This window comes from Dromiciops gliroides, chromosome 2, assembly GCF_019393635.1.
Source record: "Dromiciops gliroides isolate mDroGli1 chromosome 2, mDroGli1.pri, whole genome shotgun sequence".
Classification (NCBI taxonomy): Eukaryota; Metazoa; Chordata; class Mammalia; order Microbiotheria; family Microbiotheriidae; genus Dromiciops; species Dromiciops gliroides.
In genome coordinates, this window is record NC_057862.1 from 483,607,546 (window position 1) to 483,625,142 (window position 17,597).

At 37.2% G+C, this 17,597-nt stretch overlaps 1 protein-coding gene across 1 annotated transcript in view; it reads left to right on the top strand.

The window, feature by feature from the left end:
- Positions 1 to 17,597, top strand: part of CRIM1 (cysteine rich transmembrane BMP regulator 1) — a 258,248-nt gene that overhangs the window by 158,622 nt on the left and 82,029 nt on the right. The window contains 3 exon segments of the mRNA XM_043988449.1: positions 1,919 to 2,040; positions 9,087 to 9,269; positions 12,542 to 12,739. Coding sequence (XP_043844384.1) covers positions 1,919 to 2,040; positions 9,087 to 9,269; positions 12,542 to 12,739 — 503 coding nt within the window.

Sequence of the window (17,597 nt, forward strand, 5' to 3'; positions counted from 1 at the left end):
GTAAATGTCCTAGTGATTTGAGCTGACCAGAGCAGAATGGGCTTCCCCCAACTGAAGAGGAGGAGGTCTTTAGACAAGGGCTTAGATGCCATTTGTTGGGTAGGTTGTAGTGCTGATTGGTTTTTAGGTAGAGGTAGAAATAGATTAACCCTTCCCACTTAAGGGATCTGTGAATCTTTGATCCTTTTTAGTTGAATTTTTTATTAAACTAGTTGGTGCTGTTTGGTGATTTGCTTATGTTGAGCATCTGAGAGTGTCCATAGAAGAATAAAAAATTAAAATATTGGCAAAAAGTCAGTATGTCTGACACCTTAAAGGAATTCCCTTATTTAGTCTGGAGGAAAGCTCAAGTACAATTCCTACCTTCAAGTATTTGGACTGTCATATAGCAAATTAGACTTGTTCTTTTTGTCCCAAAGGGCAAAAATGTGACAATTGGATAGAAAATGTTGAGAGGTTAAATCTAGATTTATTGTGAAGGAAAACTTTTTAAAATAATAACAGCTATTCCCAGTGCTATGTTGGGAGGTAGTGGGCTCCCTTTTACTGGAAGTTTTCAAAAAGAGCTTCATCCCATGGGGTATTGTTGTTGAAAGGATTCTTCTCGTTCAAGTATGAAATGGATGAGATAGTTTCCAAGTTTCCTTCCAGTTCTAAGATTCTGTGATACTCCCTGCTCTTCACATGCTGTAGACTGGGTTTAGGTGCTTGAGTCATTGTGTCAAGAAGTTGACTTTTCTTTGTTCACTAACTTTGTGGACACTTGCTGATTTTGTTATACTTAGATGCTGCCCAAATATTTAGCTACAAGGTAGGAGTTAGGAACAAGAGTCAGGCAGGATGCTAGATTGGGCATTCAGTTCTTTAAACATGCACATATATGTCTACATACATGCATACATACATGCATAGACATATAGATATGTGTTATCATGGAGTATCACCTCATTTGGTATAGGCTTCCAAACTTGTAGAACTTGCATGGAGACTATTTATTTAGACCATAACTCTCCAGAAAGTAGCTGAGAAATTAGACATAAACAAAAACAACAAAAAAGCCCCAGGGCACCCCAAATAGTCACACATCCCATGAAGTTCATACATTTTCTCCTTAGGAGAGCTCCTCAGGTCCTCACTCAAAGTTTACTATTCTTAAGGCACAGCGTTCAAAATCTTAGTTTTATGATTTCCCAAACAGATTTTAAAATTGGATTAGAAAAAGCAGGTGCAAGGGCAAGGGAGTAGATAGAAGGTAAGCAGTGTGCATAAGAGAATACTAGATCTGGAGTCAGGAGAGCTGGGTTGAAATCCTAGCTCTGACCCTAATTACATGTGTGGTTCTGTTGGCAAGTCACTTAACTTTGAGTTTTAGTCCTCTCAGTCACAAGATGGGAATAATAATACTTCTAGTATCTACCTCACTGAGTTGTCATTAAAAGCCTTTGTCAGCTTTAAAGCACTACATACATTTGAATCATATAAAAAAAAATCCCGATATACAGCAGTAGAGGAGCATTCAGTGTAGAGACAACCACACTAAGTGCATCAGTAGCCCTTATGAGGTCCCATTATATTATCATATAGCACATGTTTATAGCCATGACCCTGAAGTTCAGCATTAATTCAGTTTGAGAAGTTAGTCATATACTGACTGGATTTTGCAAAAGATCCCCAACCAAAATGGTTAAAAAAGGGTTTTTTCTTTTCCTTTTTTTTTTTTTTGTAAACCCATGGGTGCTTAATGGAACAAGCTCACATAGCTGTGTCCACTGACATGGAATACCTTATTCACCAACAATGCAAGATAAATGTGGCATCACTGTTAAGAGTTGATTTAACCAGCACCATGGCTACTTGTAGTTCCCCAAACTGTTTTTATTTATTCATGGGATTTCCCCTCCTTTTTCTTTGGTTTCAGATGCGAATGTCTTTCTGGCTTATGTGGTTTCCCTATGTGTGAGGTGGGATCCATCCCCCGAATAGTCTCTCGTGGAGACGGAACTCCTGGAAAATGCTGTGATGTCTTTGAATGTGTTAATGGTATGTGGAGTTTATATTGTTCATGGAGACTACTATGGTTTTGTTTTTGCTTTTGTTTTTTGTAAGATGAGGCAGGAGAATTAAGTCTATCCATGTCAGACTTTTATAAAACTAGGGAATAGCCTTAGAAGATGATTGTTAGTAAATTAGGAGGAAGATGTAGTTAAAATGTTGCTAAAAGATAATGCAAATTAGGAGAAATTTACCTTTGGGCAATCAGAAATAACAATATTGAATTGTAATATATATAATATATATGTTACAGTCATTCTCTGCTGTTTCAAAATTTCAGTTTTAAAGATTTCAAGGGAAAAAAGAGACTTGGAATTTGTGACCATATTTTAAACATTTAAACACCCACATATTTCCCATTGTTGTTAGTGGATAATGTATACAAATAAGAATAGAACTAGAGCCTCAGATACTTGAACCAGAAAAAACATTAGCTTGGTGGATTTGACTTGCTCCAAGTTTAAGGAGGGCATTTTTTTTTCTTATAGCATTCCTTTTCATAGTATGCTCTCTGCTTCCATTGAAATTTGAGGAACCAGGAAAATAGTTCTTAGGATCCCAGAGCTGGAAAGACCCTTGGAAGTCATATAGTCCAAACACCTCATTTTACAAATGATGAAATTGTGGCTCAGAGATCTTAAGTGACTTGTCCGTATCACACATCTTGTATCAGAGGCACAATTTGAATCCAGGTCCTCATAATTCTAAATTTAATACTATCTACATCACCACACTGCCTTATCATGTAGGATTCCTTCAAACATAGGCTGTCCCTTTCTCTCATGTTTTATGGGAGGAAATGGTGCCTGTTGTCTGGGAGTCAGATGCAGGATTTGGAAATATGATATTTATTGGATTCATGGGCTTTTGTCTTGTTTTGTTTGTGATTTCATCAACATGGGAAAATTTTGGTTTGGAAACTCCCTTCCACAGATGCAAATAAACAATCCATGTGAAAATTATATTCTTTGAGAGTTTCTTTTGACTCAGAGAGGTTAAGTGATTTGCCCCAGGGTTACATAGCTAGTATATGTAAGGCATAGATTTGAACCTAGGTCTTCTTGACTTCTGGGCAAACCCTCTCTTCATAATGCCTCACACATATTGCTTAATAGATGTCTTGACTTGATTTGTCTCTCATCTTTAGATGGGAGGAGGTAAAACTATAACACTTCATCAACGATATAAACTAGTAATGCCAAATATAAATTAATTCTAAGCAGAATTATCTGTTAACATTTCAACCAATTATATCCTTTCATACAAGAGAAATGGGAAAGAATTGGGACAAATATGTGACTTATTGCAATAGAAACTTTTTTTTCAGTATTGTCCACAAAAATACTGCTATCTATATTGGGGAAATATGTATTCAGATTTTTGTTTTGTTTTGTAATTAACTTGAGTTGATCACTACATAGTTGTCTTTAAAATGTAGATATTCAGGCCTAGGGATTCTTCTCTACCAGTCACTTAAAGAGTGGTATCAAACTCAAATAGAAACAATGCTGTACATAAAAATTGTTGTGGGCTGCCCGTTGACTTAGGAAACACATTAACATTATCTGTCGTGTTTTATTGTATATTTATTTTGTTAAACATTTTCCAATTACATATTAACCTTCTTCCATGGCATTCAGGAAGGGGCCTTGTGTTTGATATCTTAGCTATAGGAGATTTAGAGAAGTATGAGGCCCTTTCCCTGCCCTAAGCAACTAATTATAATTAGGCAATAGGATAAAGCTAAGGGGGGACAGGGAGAACAATTGGACCCTGATGAATCAATGAATCAATGACACAAGTCTTCATTCATTGTTTTCTTTTTCATGGTCATGAAAATAGCCAGATCATGGTGTTCTTCATAAATGAATACTTAGCTACGCTTAGTTCCATTCAGCAGGCATTTATTAAGCAACTGCTGTGTGCTAAACATTATACCAGGTGCTGGAGATACAAAGACAAAAAATGAAAAATTTTCCCTGCCCTCATGGAGTTTCTAGTCTACTGTACTTATAAAATTAGATTTTTGTTAGATGAATGTTGTCTTCTGAGTCATAAAATCTAACTCATCCTTTTCTGCCAACTTTTCCTGTTTTCTTCTAGAAAAAAGGCTCTACAATATTATAGTCTACTGGTGTTGAATCATTCTTTTGAATCATAAAATCCCATTACTTAACACCATCCTCTGGACCAACAAAGCTTATTCATGATCCTACTAATTTAGAAAAAGGAATGGCTTTCCCTCATTTTCTTCCTTTCCTCTAGAAGCTCGTATTTCCTCATTAGGATTTTCAGGCTTTTGTTCCACCTAACAAAGCATCTACAACCATAACATTTAACCCTAATGATAGGACTATTAATTGCAAGTTCCAGTGCTGTTACTTCTCTCTCTCTCTCTCTCTCTCTCTCTCTCGCTCTCGCTCTCGCTCTCGCTCTCGCTCTCTCTCTCTGCCATTACCTTGGTTGTAAGTATCTTGATGTTTTTCAGCTTTCTAGTGTCATTGAGAGAGACAAATGAGAATATATATATATATATATATATATATATATATATATATATATATATATATATATATATATATATTTCACTTTGCTAACATTAAAGTGCAATATACTTGTGAACTGTTATTAATGCTTTATCATTATTATATTTGGGAAACTTAAATAAGATAGATTACCAAGAATTTTACTGTTTCATAGGTTGTTCTGAAGTGGGAGTGAGGTATGAAAGAAGCATCCAGAAAGAAAAAAAAGAAACTCTCTCTATACATATACACATACATATGCATATACATATTCAGTGTATATACGCACAATGCTGGGAATACATGTACAAAGCAGAAAGCTAGCCCCTGCCCTCCAAGGAAACCAACACAACACATAAAAGGGAGCTGAGGGGGTGTGAAAAGAGATGAATGTACTGTTTACTGGAAAATGGTGAAATCTGTCATGTAGCCTAATGAAAAATGGAGACATAGCTGGCTAGTCCTTCTTTAAAAAGAGGTTCTAAGAGGGGCCATCCAATCAGATAGAGAGGCTGCAGGGGTGGAGTGTGCTTCTGAGGTGTAAATTCCAGGGCTGGAATGATCTTCCAGAATGTAGAGGTTTCTGAGGTGTGGCAGAGAATCTGGAGTGCAGCCTGGTGAGAAATGACATGGTTGGCTTGGGTAGTGCCAGGAAGAGCTATTCATATATATATATATGTTTTATAGTCATGTAGACCACATAGATACATAGAAATTGTATGGATGCACGTTTGTTTTATATAATTGCATATAAATGTGATTATATATCATTGTATACATATGCATTTTTTGTTTTTGTTTTTGTTTTTAGTGAGGCAATTGGGGTTAAGTGACTTGCCCAGGGTCACACAGCTAGTAAGTGTTAAGTGTCTGAGGCTGGATTTGAACTCAGGTACTCCTGACTCCAGGGCTGGTGCTCCATCCACTGCGCCACCCAGCTGCCCCTACATATGCATTCTTAAGGGAAATCTTTCCTTCTTTATGAAGATGAGGAGCAGAAAGGGAAGAGAGGCCATAAAGGCAAGTCATTTTGCTTGATGGAACAAGTCTGAGGCTATCTTCTTGGTTCAGTACTGCAGGATGCTATCCTTAAAGAGAAGATGCTCAAGTCATTCCATTTATCCCTGTGCTTTGTTGCTCGTGTTTGTTAGACATTCAATTATGAATGAGGCTAGAAGAGTACGATGCCATAGATTCATCACATTCCTAATAAGAGCACTTGTTGTGCTGGTGTGTGAAAATATTCTGCACATACAGCTGCTTTTTACATTTCCCCCAGCACCTTTTAGTACATGGTACCAAGTCAAACTGCTGGGAATTTCTTGTTCTCACTTGATCCCTGTTAGTGTCAAAATTCTTCATCATCATTTAAAAAACAAACATCTCTTGAGTCCACTGTGTGCATAATATTATTCATAAATCAACACTTAGTGGTGTTCCCAGGGACAGCAAACTAATTTCTTACACTATGGGGATTCTGCAAATTTCAAATAAATATTAAATTTGATAAATATTGAGTGTCTACCAGTATACCGTCCTGTTAAATTCCTTTCTGTCTGATTCCCTATCATATATACCTTTAGAATATTGGAGTGTTGTTCCTTTCCCTGTTACCCATAATGAATATGTGCCTGATGTTCACAAGCCAGACTGAGAGAACTGTTAGAATTCAGTGATGAAATTTTCCTATTCACGTGTTTTTTTAACAACCATTCATTTACTAATAGCTTTGCAGCTCACACCCAATGAAACCAAAGCCAGAAGCAACTTTAGAAGTCTTATCCCACTGAGAAGTTGAAGAAGAGCAAAAAAGGGAACATTTCTCTCCTGTGTTTCCATATCATAATATTGTATGAATTTCAATGTCATAGACATTTCTAGAACCAAATAATTGTAATATAATCATTAATACCATGGGTTTTTAAACCTATGAAGTCCCTACTACCTAGGAAAGTGTTTTGTACTTAGTAGACATTTAACAAATGTCTGTTTAATTAGGTAGAGTTAAGTTGAATGGAAGTTCTTTTCCATGCATCATACTCACCATCCATTGATATTCATAATTGGCCAGTTAGCAGTGCTTATTAAGTCCTTTTTATAGAGGCTTGCTCCTAGGAACTATGAAACACAAAATTAATAAAACACAAGTTATAGCTCTTAAGGTATATACAGTTTAGTTAAGAGTCAGAAAACATGCTAAATTACTGAGAAGACATTTTTACAGTGCAGTGCATTATTGGGTACAAATCTTTTCATTCCATAGCTTCCTTTTAATACCTCAATCTTACTGGTCCATTTAGACCTTCCTCTTGAAACTAACTATAAGCTAAGAGCTTGCCACAGTGATCAATGGAATAATTAATAACTGCTTCTCGAAGACTCAGATTAACCTTTTTATTATGTTCTGTCCTAGAACAACAGCTTTAAATACAGCCTGCCATCTAATGCATATTTTATAATTTAGTATGATTTTTCACCTAAAGGTTTTTTCGTGGCTTTCTTTGTGGATTTTTTTTAGACTTAACATTGTTTGACACTCTCTATCTCTCTCAACTGTATCTCTACTAATTCTTTTCTTTTGTTACCTATACTCTAGCCAGAAAGAACTGTCTCTTCTGTTACTTTCTACCACTTAAGCTTATGTACCAATTTAGTACCTAGTAGGCCTACAACTGCTTTATTAATAATCAAGATTCTCCTACCTTTTAAATCACTCATGAAGAGTATTGTTGTTTACCTGTAAAATAGGTCAGTCTGATTAAAAAAAAAAAGTATGTTGTTGATGTTGCTTTGTTTATATAACTATAATGATAGTTTTTAAATTGCATTTTGAGAATTTTTTCCCTGCAACTCAAACACAGTTTAATTCAGTATTGTGTTAGAAACAATATGTTTTTTTTATGGGAAAAATTCAAACATTTGAATTGTGAAAACACATTGGTTTCTATGCCTAGGGACACATAGCTTAGCTGGTCATTTCATCACTGAAAAAGAGAATTTTAAGATCTAAGAAATTGATTTAGGAAGAGAAACTTTTTATTATAAAGTTAATAACCATCAACAAAAACAATTAAATCACCATACAAAACAGGAAAAAAATCTTGACCCGAATCTTTAGCCTTTAACAAGGTAGAACCTTATCACCTTAACAAGGTGACCAGCAAGCCAAAAAAAAAAAAAAAAAAGCTTTTGCTGTATGTCCTATTTGAGATATTCCTAAAGCACTACCACCTTTGGCCTTGTTTTTCCTTCCAATAAGACATTAGGAAATAAAAATAAATTAAAAACCTTTTGAAGGGGAGATGTTCTCTTCAACTCTATCTCACATGTGATTGTGATGAGAAAACACTTTGAAAGTCACGCTGTTATATAAATACAAAGTAGTTTTAAGCGATATTTGTAGAAGATTGTAGATCCTGTGAGACTTTGGAAGAGGAACTGAAGTAGTTGTAGAGCATAATGCAGAGACTTTCTAAGGCCATATTACTGAACAAAGGACATTCAACAAGAGGACCTTACTCTCTTCATCATTTGAAGTAATTTGTTCAAACAGAATCTGAGATAGAGCTCGAGGATTAGAGAAAGAAACTTACACTGAGACTCTAGTTCTAAATTTATACCTACTACTAGCAGAGTTCATTTTGATTATGTTCAATTCTGAGCATTGATGTGTTAGAGATGAGCATTGAGACAAGCTGGAGCATGTGCAGAGACAGGCAGATCCAATGATGGGGCCACTCAGAACCGTGCTGTGTGAAGGCTGGTGTAAGGGACGTCTTCAAGTATTGGAAGGGCTTTTACGTGGAAGATGGATCAGGCTTGTTTTGCTTGGCCACAGAAAGCAGAATGAGAACTTGTGGGTGGAAGCTGGAGCTTGGAGGCATTTTCAGTTTATTGTAAGGAAAAACTTCCTCACAGTGAGTGTTGTCCATAAGTGGAATAGGATGCACTGAGACCCCATTGTTTGGATATCCTCATGTGAAAGCTGGATGGCTATTTGTTAGGGATGTCATGCTAGGGGGTGAGAGCATTTAGGCACAAGATGAATTAAGTGACCTTTGAGGTCCTTTCCCACTCTTAAAATTTTATCCATCTTTGATTCTGTTTTTTAAAACAAAATACTGTAGGAGAGAAGGAGATGGAGATGGAAAAAAAATAGTCACAAGAAAAATTAGAGAGGGCAAAATAATTTGTGTTTGAATAAAAGAAGAAATTAACAGAAACGTTGTTTTTTGGTCATTTAACAGGCAGGTCCGGTAGGTTGAATTCAGTGTAAAAGGCCCCTTCACTTGGTTAACAAAAATCATTGAAAACTTTGCTAAAGGAAGTTTTAGAATTTAGTGAGGAAGAGATTACCAATCTACTTTGATTTTTTTTAATTTAATAAGGCACACTTCATTAGTTATGTTCATTTTTGATCAAAGTAGACCCATACAAATAGAAAAAAGCTATTTAAAAATATCTCAAGCCAAGTTCCCTTTGAATGGACCTTTTTTTTTATACTCCTAGAAACGAAACCAGCTTGCGTTTTTAACAGTGTGGAGTACTACGATGGAGACATGTTTCGAATGGACAATTGTCAGTTCTGCAGATGCCAGGGAGGTGTTTCTATTTGTTTCTCTGCTCAGTGTGGTGAGCTGAACTGTGATAGATACTATGAGCCAGAAGGAGAATGCTGTCCTGTTTGTGAAGGTAATTTCTCTAATAATAATTGAGGACTAATCAAACCTGCTCAGTTAAGTACAGAAAGGTGAAGCATTTTGAATGATACAGAAACCTAGCTAAGAATGCCATAATTGTAATGTTCACCTGACCCTCATCTAGATCCATGAAAATATGGAAGGAAAGGAGGAAGGAGAACGGAACAAACATTTATTAAGTACTTCCTATGGGCTGGGCACTGTGCTAAGCACTTTACAAATATTATTATCTTATCCTCACAACAACCCTGGGAGGCAGGTGCTATTATCCCTGTTATACAGATGAAGAAATAGAAACCAAAAACAGTTAAGTGACTTGCGTAGGATCACATAGCAAGTATCTGAGGTTGGATATGAACTCTGGTCCTCCTCACTATAGGGCCAACATTTTATCCACTCTGCCACCTAGCTTCCAGGAAGATGACCCACTTTCTTTCATATTTTGCTCTATTTCTCCATCTCTTATCTAACTTCCTATATACATTACATTTTTTTGAAGGGCAGTATTACCAAGAGAGGCAGCTAGGTGGCACAGTGCATAGAGTGCCAGGCCTGGAGTTGGGACAACCTGAGTTCAAATCCAGCCTCAGACACATACTAGCTATGTGACCTTGGGCAGATCACTTCACCCTGTTTGCTTCAGTTTCCTTATCTGTAAAATGAGCTGGAGAAGGAACTGGCAAAGCACTCCAGTATCTATGCCAAGAAAACCTAAAATGGGGGTCACAAAAAGTTGGACATGACTAAAACAACAACTTTACTAAGAGAGGCATCATGGTAGCACAGCCCAATGAAATTAGTTTTACTCCATAGGGCAGAATCAGGAGCAAAGAGGCAAATTTGAGCCTGCACTTGTTTCCATTACTCTCCTACCATATTCCATACCTTCCACCACTGAAATTCATAGGGAGAATTTTAGAGCAGGAACACACTTTAAATTGGTCCCCTTTTAAAGATGAGTTCACTTTTAAAGAAAATTAGTGAGTGTGGCAGATCCAGGACTGGAAGCAAAGTATCCTGTACTCTTTCTTCTTTACTATACTCTGCTCCCTTTCTCCAAAGAGAAAGAACCCTGATATGACAGGAACACCAAACCTGGAGGCAAAGTCTCCTCTGTTTTGCGCCCTCTCATTCCAGCTCTTGTAGTGAGAGGATATGCCTACAATATTCATATAGACATAGACACACAGAAACACATGTACTTGATCTTCTGTTTCTAGTATCTATCCTGTGTGTATATATGTGTGTGTGAGATGATATTATTCCCACCTCTTCTGTCTCCTATATGTATATCTTGTGTGTGTGTCTGTGTGTGTGTAAATAGATATAGAATAAAATATGTATCTCAAAATAAAATCATTCTCCAGACCTGTGATTTCCTAAGTGTAGGGTACCCCCAGTGAGGAACCTTCTACCAGTGCAGAGTTTAGGGCCCTAAGAAGTAAAGTGACTTAGCTGGGGTTCCAGCCAGTTATGTGCCAGAGTCAGGAATTGGCCCCAGGGCTTCCTAACTCTGAATCCATTTCTTGCTCCACTATACCATGCTGCTTACTCAGCACCTTTTTGTATTTTTAAAACCACAGCATGGAAGAATTTAATGTTGAAAACAATAAAAGCCAGAAATGAAAAGTTATTTCCTTATTCTTTAAAAGTTAAATTTACAGCCTTAGAAAAAATATAGTTCACAATAGGTAAAGGCCTTTGGAGGCAGCTAGATGGCTCAGTGGACAGAGCACTGGGCCTGGAGCCAGGGAGACTTGAGTTAAATCCTGCCTCAGATACACACTTGCAGTGTGACCCTGGGCAAGTCACTTAATCTTTGTTCACCTTAATCCACTGGAAAAGGAAATGGCAAATCACTCCAGTATCTTTGCCAAGAAAACTCCATGATAGGGTCACAACGAATTGGACACAACTGAATAACAAAGGTCTCTGTCTTACCTCGTTAAAAATTGTTTTGTCCAATTTATGAGGAAGATAGTTCAGTTTAAACAAGTCCCTCGGGAGAGAAACATCCGATCAGAATTTTAACTTCCCAATTTATTCACTTTTTTTTTTCCTGCTCTTATTCCATAACAATCTGTAAAACCATGAACAGGTTGATCGTGTCAAAACATAGATAGGAATTCCTGCATAACAATCCAAATGAATTGTCTGGGCTCAGATCCTGTTTTGTTTCACTTCCTGAAATTCAAGTCTTGTCTCTGAATGCTTATGAAGTGTCATGCAATATTTTTAAAAGGGAATCCAGGAAGCCTAAGCCATCTCAGGGTTGACTCCCTTCTTCTGTGAAGATTGCTTTTTTTAAAAAAAGTAAACCTGTTGATTTTAGTTGACCATCCTGCTGTCCTTACAACTTGCATTGATTGCAACAGCATACTAGCACACTTCACTTTCAACTGACCTAACTCCTTTCCCCAGCATAGCAGTAATTGATTGAAGCTGGGTTGAATCTAGTTTTTAAATTTTTCTGAGGAGGGGAAAATAAAACGTTAACTTTTTGATCCAGGAACTCTTATGAGGAGAGTACTTGGAGATTTTGCATGCAGTGTTGATGTCCTCATCAAATAACCTTAGAAAGCTTTTTTTTTTTTTACAGTTACTGTCCTTGGCTACTTCTGTCCCCCAACCTTGGCTGCTGCTTGGCTGCCCGGCTGACGGGGAGAAAAATAGCTGAGGCTCACAGCCTTTCCTCCAGGGCACATGCACTGACCCATGGTATGTCTGAGCATGCAGCATAATAAACTACACTATAGGAAGAGACTATTGTGCCTCTTCTTGTTATCTTGCACCTTTCCTTATGTACTTAAAAGCATCAGAGAGATATATTTCTTATAGTCCTAAAAAATAATTAGTTAGCTGGGGGAATATATTATTATTTCCATTTTGCAGGTGTTAAAATTGAGCAGAACAAAGAGCTAAACTTACAACCCAAAGGTCACTGACAAATTAAAAATGGATCCCTAGATTTCTGATTGTCAGCCCACAGCTCAACTACCAGTGTTTTCCAATTTTTTAAGCTACAGAATTTTGCTGCATTGTTTATTTTTGCTATAGATTTCTTACTCTTGGAACTGTGTCATGATGGGTGGACATGAAATTTGTCACAATGGCTGCCTACACAGGAACCTTTAAGAAACTTATACAACCTCCTGCTTAGCACAGTTGACTAGATTTTGCTGCCTAAAAAAGCTATCTGTAGGTACAAACAGACCACATTTAAAATTACCCTTTATCTCACTCAGAACTCATGCTTTGATTTAGATCCAGTGTATCCCTTTAACAATCCTGCTGGCTGCTTTGCTAGTGGTCAGATCCGAGCACATGGAGATCGATGGAGAGAAGATGACTGCACGTTCTGCCAGTGTATTAATGGAGAACCACACTGTGTTGCAACAGCCTGTGGACAAAGCTGCATGAACCCTGTTAAAGTGCCTGGAGAATGTTGTCCAGTGTGTGAAGGTAAACTGTGGATTCTGTACAGTTTCTCTCTAAAGACCTTGCAGATGGATGGATGGATGGATGGATGGATGGATAAAAAAGTATTTATTAAGCACTTATTTTATGCCAAGAACTATGTGCTAAGTCCTGGGGCTACAACTAATAAAGTGGTGTCATGGAGCTCACATTCTGATTGGGCACTGCATCACATAAAAGATAGGCTACAGGATAGATGTAAAGTCCTCGAAGTCCTAAGGGTACCAATCCAGTAGGGACTTGTCAAGTCTAAGGTGTCAGAAAAGAAAAATAATCCTTTCCCTCAAGGTGCTTATAGTCCCATAGGGAAGACAACACATAAAAGGTCTTGAAAAACAAGGAAGAGGGGGAGAAGAGGGAACAGCACTTGCCAAGGGGAATGAGAAACGGCAGGGAAGAGAACGAAGCCTGGACCCATTTTTGAAAGACACTCCGAGAGAAAGGGACCAGCATAGCAGAAGGATGTTCCAGGCTGAGAAGGCCCCCAGCACTTAGGGAAGATGCAGGGTTAAAAGGCAGTTAAGTTGATGGTGAAGTCTGGAAGAGTCAGAGGCATGTCAGGGAGGAGAATGAGAAGAGAAGAAATGATAACTCATAACTGTAACTGTGTTCTATGCATCACATTGAAACCTCAAAATCATGGGAGTGATGTACTTTTGACAGCTTTGAGAAGGAATTTCAAAGCCCACAGAGGCTGTTCCACCTAGAATGAATTTTTAGCTCTAAATACCTTTCCCACCTTGTACCCCAAGAAAGTGGGTGTGGCTACATCAGTTTGTGCTTAGTTTTCCTCAGTTTGACATCATTTCCAGTTGTAAAAAGGCCTACATCCTTCTGTTCCTCGCTTCAACCCTGACACTTTCTCCTGGAAAAGATAACTTACATTCTTGTTCTGGCAACGCCTAGTTTCCTTTTCCTTTCCAAGTGTGAGATTTTACACATACATAGATTTCTTTGAGTTATACTGATAGGTTGAAGACAAGTTTGTCTGTAAAGCAGAATGAACTTAAAAGGATGAAAACCAAACCATGCTTAAGATGGTGTGTGTGTGTGTGTGTGTGTGTGTGTGTGTGTGTGTGTGTGTGTGTATTTTTTTGCGGGGCACTGGGGGTTAAGTGACTTGCCCAGGGTCACACAGCTAGTAAGTGTCAAGTGTCTGAGGCCAGATTTGAACTCAGGTCCTCCTGAATCCAGGGCCGGTGCTTTATCCACTGCACCACCTAGCTGCCCCCAATGGTATATATCTTAATGAATTTTTGTGCTTATTCATATTCTAACAAATATTTCAGAATTACATTTCAATAGAGTAGGCCTTACAGAAAGTTTCTACTCCTCCCCAGGTCTTAAGATCATAGCTTTAGAGAACTGAAAAGTCAAACCTAAGCTTACACACCAGTGGTCTTCTGGCTGACAACCTCTTGGGCAGCATTTCCTCAACTATGTCCCATAGATTCCTGGTGTTCCAAGAGATCAGGCCTGTGAAGGAATTTCAGTGGTACCAAGATTTTCACTCTGAATTAAGTTCTTAACCTTTTGGTGCATCATGGACTCCATTGACAGTCTGATAAAGTCTATGGACCTCCTCTCAGAATAATGTTTGCCACCTATACTCATAATTGAAGGAAATCTCAGATATTGGTGAAAAGAAAAGATACAATTTTTTTCCACATCCAAGTTCACAGAACTCTCTGAAATTGATCCATTTATTTCTTGGGGGTCTGGAGACTCCAAGTTAAGAACCTCTGCTCGAAAATAGTGAATAAGAAATTATAATAGTTTAAAAATACTCATATGGGAAATCATTTTTCAATATGAAAACAAGCTTAATTTCCTCTGCTTTTCTCCAGAATTTCTCTGACCCTCCCCTTTATCTTCCTTATCTTCACCTGAAAAACAGGGCCAATAATACTTTTAGAACCTATTTCATAGGAGTGGTGTGGGGAATCTAAAGAGATACCACATATAAAACTGATTTTCAAACCTTAAAGTGTGGAGCAGCTAGGTGGCGCAATGGATAGAGCACTGGCCCTGGATTCAGGAGGACCTGAGTTCAAATTTGACCTTAGACACTTAACACTTACTAGCTGTGTGACCCTGGGCAAGTCACTTAACCCCAGTTGTCTCACCAAACAAACAAACAAACACCTTAAAGTACTCTGTGTTAGCTATGATGATGATGATGGATTTATGAAAATAAATTTTACTGAAATTTATTTTAAAGGGGTTGTACCTATCAACCATCTTCAATATCATATAGGTACTTAAACTCTGGGTCTCTGTGGTTCTATTAAAATCTTGACCTTCCTGACCACTAACTTTGAAATAGATAAACTGCCACATTCTATAACTTGCAGGTTTTAGACTAATTTTCTACAAATCACCCACACATACACTTATCTCCTATTCTTGCAAATGAATGTTGGTGAGACATGAAAGAAGTGTTAGAATTGCATAAAATGGTACTAAAACTTCATGCTATAAGAAATGATGAATAGACTCTCCAGTGACCTCCCCAGTAGCCACTCCTGGAATTAAAATACATGAACCCAAGTGACTAGTGAAAAAAAATGTATTGAATCTATTAATCTTGAAACAATATTTAAATGATAGAAGCCATATTTAACTACAAAGGAGACCAATACTAAGCTCTGGATTCTAAGAGAAGGCAGAAGCAGAGGGATACACCAAGATTCCTTTTGTTACCCAAAGGGAAGTGGAATGGGCAAAATGCTTTGGTGGTTGGGATCTTGCAGTTATGTGTCTGGATAAGTAGAGATGAAAGTAAATTAGGGCTTGGAAAGTATGGTTACAGTTTAATAACTGACATGAAACAAGTATCTGTGAGAAAACAAAAAGATTTTTCTCCAGCCAAATTTTATCAGTCTCCCTTTAAATTGCTGAAGGAATGAAAGAAAACGTTTATTAAATGTTTACTGTGTGCCAAACAGTATGCTAAACACTAAGGATATAAAAACAAAAGTAAAGCTAGTTCTTGCCTTCAAGGACCTTACATTTTAATATGGGAAGACAACACATCTAGGAGCCGCATTCCCACAATTTCGTTTATTTTTAGGCCCTTTTCTCCTCTATTAGCAAGGAGAGAAAAGTCTATTTTAGAAAATGGTTGGACAGCCACAGATTTACTTCTGTGTCAGTGCTGAGCACCTTTCTCCAGCCCTATTTCCAGTAAAATATAACTGAATAATTTCTTCTTCAATCAGCCAGCAAACCTCCTGTGTTAAGCACTTGCTATCTGCCAGCTATTGCACTAAGTGCTGGAGAGATAACATCAACAAAAAAATAAAAATAGACACTTCCATTAATGAGTATACATTCTCATGGGGGAGTCAACATGTAAATGACTAGGTGTATTCAGGATATACAGAATAGATAGAAGGCAGTCTGAGAAGGAAAGGCACTAATAACCGAGGATAACTAGGAGAAACCCACACCCCCTGAAGAAGGTAGGATTTGAACTGAGTCTTGAAGGAAACTATGGAAAGTAAGAGGCAGAAGTGATGGCACAAAGCATTGTGGAATATCCAGTGTCAAGAAACTGAGTAGACTAGTGGGCCTGAATCATAGAGTGCTTGGAGAGGAGTAAAATGTAAGAAGATTGGAAAGGTGTGTAGAGGTTAGATGTTGAAGAGTTTTGAATGTCTAACATAAGAGTTTATTTTTGATTCCAAAAATAACTATGCTTATTGAGCAGTGAGGTGATAGGGTCAGACCTATGCATCAAAAAAATAAATCACCTGGGAACCCAAATAAAGGATAGATTGACTTTTAGAGCCTCTTATATTGTAGTTAGCATAATTCTTGGTGGGAATCCTCATAAGATCCAATTTTCTATGACTTTAAGATTGACGTTAAAAAGAATTAAGGGATAATGTGAGCTTCTTCATCATTTGTCTTATATTCAGATGAGTAGTGGGTTTCATGCGAACCACATATCAATTTATCCATTAAAGTTTAATGTTAACCTCTAATTAATTATAGTGCTGAGCTAATAAAATTCAAGAAAACTGAGAATGTGCCTTTGAAAAGATCATTACTGAAATCATTCACAATATGTCTAACTATGATGTACAAATTGCTTCAGTTGCAACAAAAGAGAGGACACAGTATAGGAAAGGGGGGGAAGCAATATTTCAATATGCAGAGAGTAGTCCACTTTAGAGAGAAGGACAGAGAACAAATGTAGTTATCTAGTTATATTCAATGCATTTGATAGAAATCTCTGGGAACAATTGAATAGCAAACTGATCAAGGCCCCAAATCATATGAAAAGTCTCCACTAAAGTTTGATTAGGAAAGGATTTTGGTTTTAGGTACTTTCTTTGTTTATTTCATGCATCATTAGTACTCTAAATTAACAACCTGTGTTTTGTAATATAAATATATACTCTATTTAAGTGCTAACACAGAACTCTTAGTAGTATCCGGCCTGTCATTGGAAAGAACTTTCTTTTTTTCTTTTAGGATCTTAAAAAAATTTCTGAACTGTTACTTGACAGCACACTCAATTCACAAGTACATAAGTGTTCTTTAGATGGACTCAAGTACTCTCATGATTAAGTCATACAAAGTTAGTGTCAATATACCATGCAGCTGTGCAGGTTAGAGGACCTAACTTAAAATAAATTGTATTTTGTTTCTTTTTTTCTCCGCTCTTCCTTTAACATGTTCATTAGGATTTAAAAAATTTTTATTTTCTGATAGTTCTAAACATTTATCTAGGAATTATATTGAGTATCTGTATTATTTTCCATTAAGGAGAGGTAGAGAGAACATTTGCATGTAATATACATTTGCTTAAAATTACCGAAGCACATATAAGGAA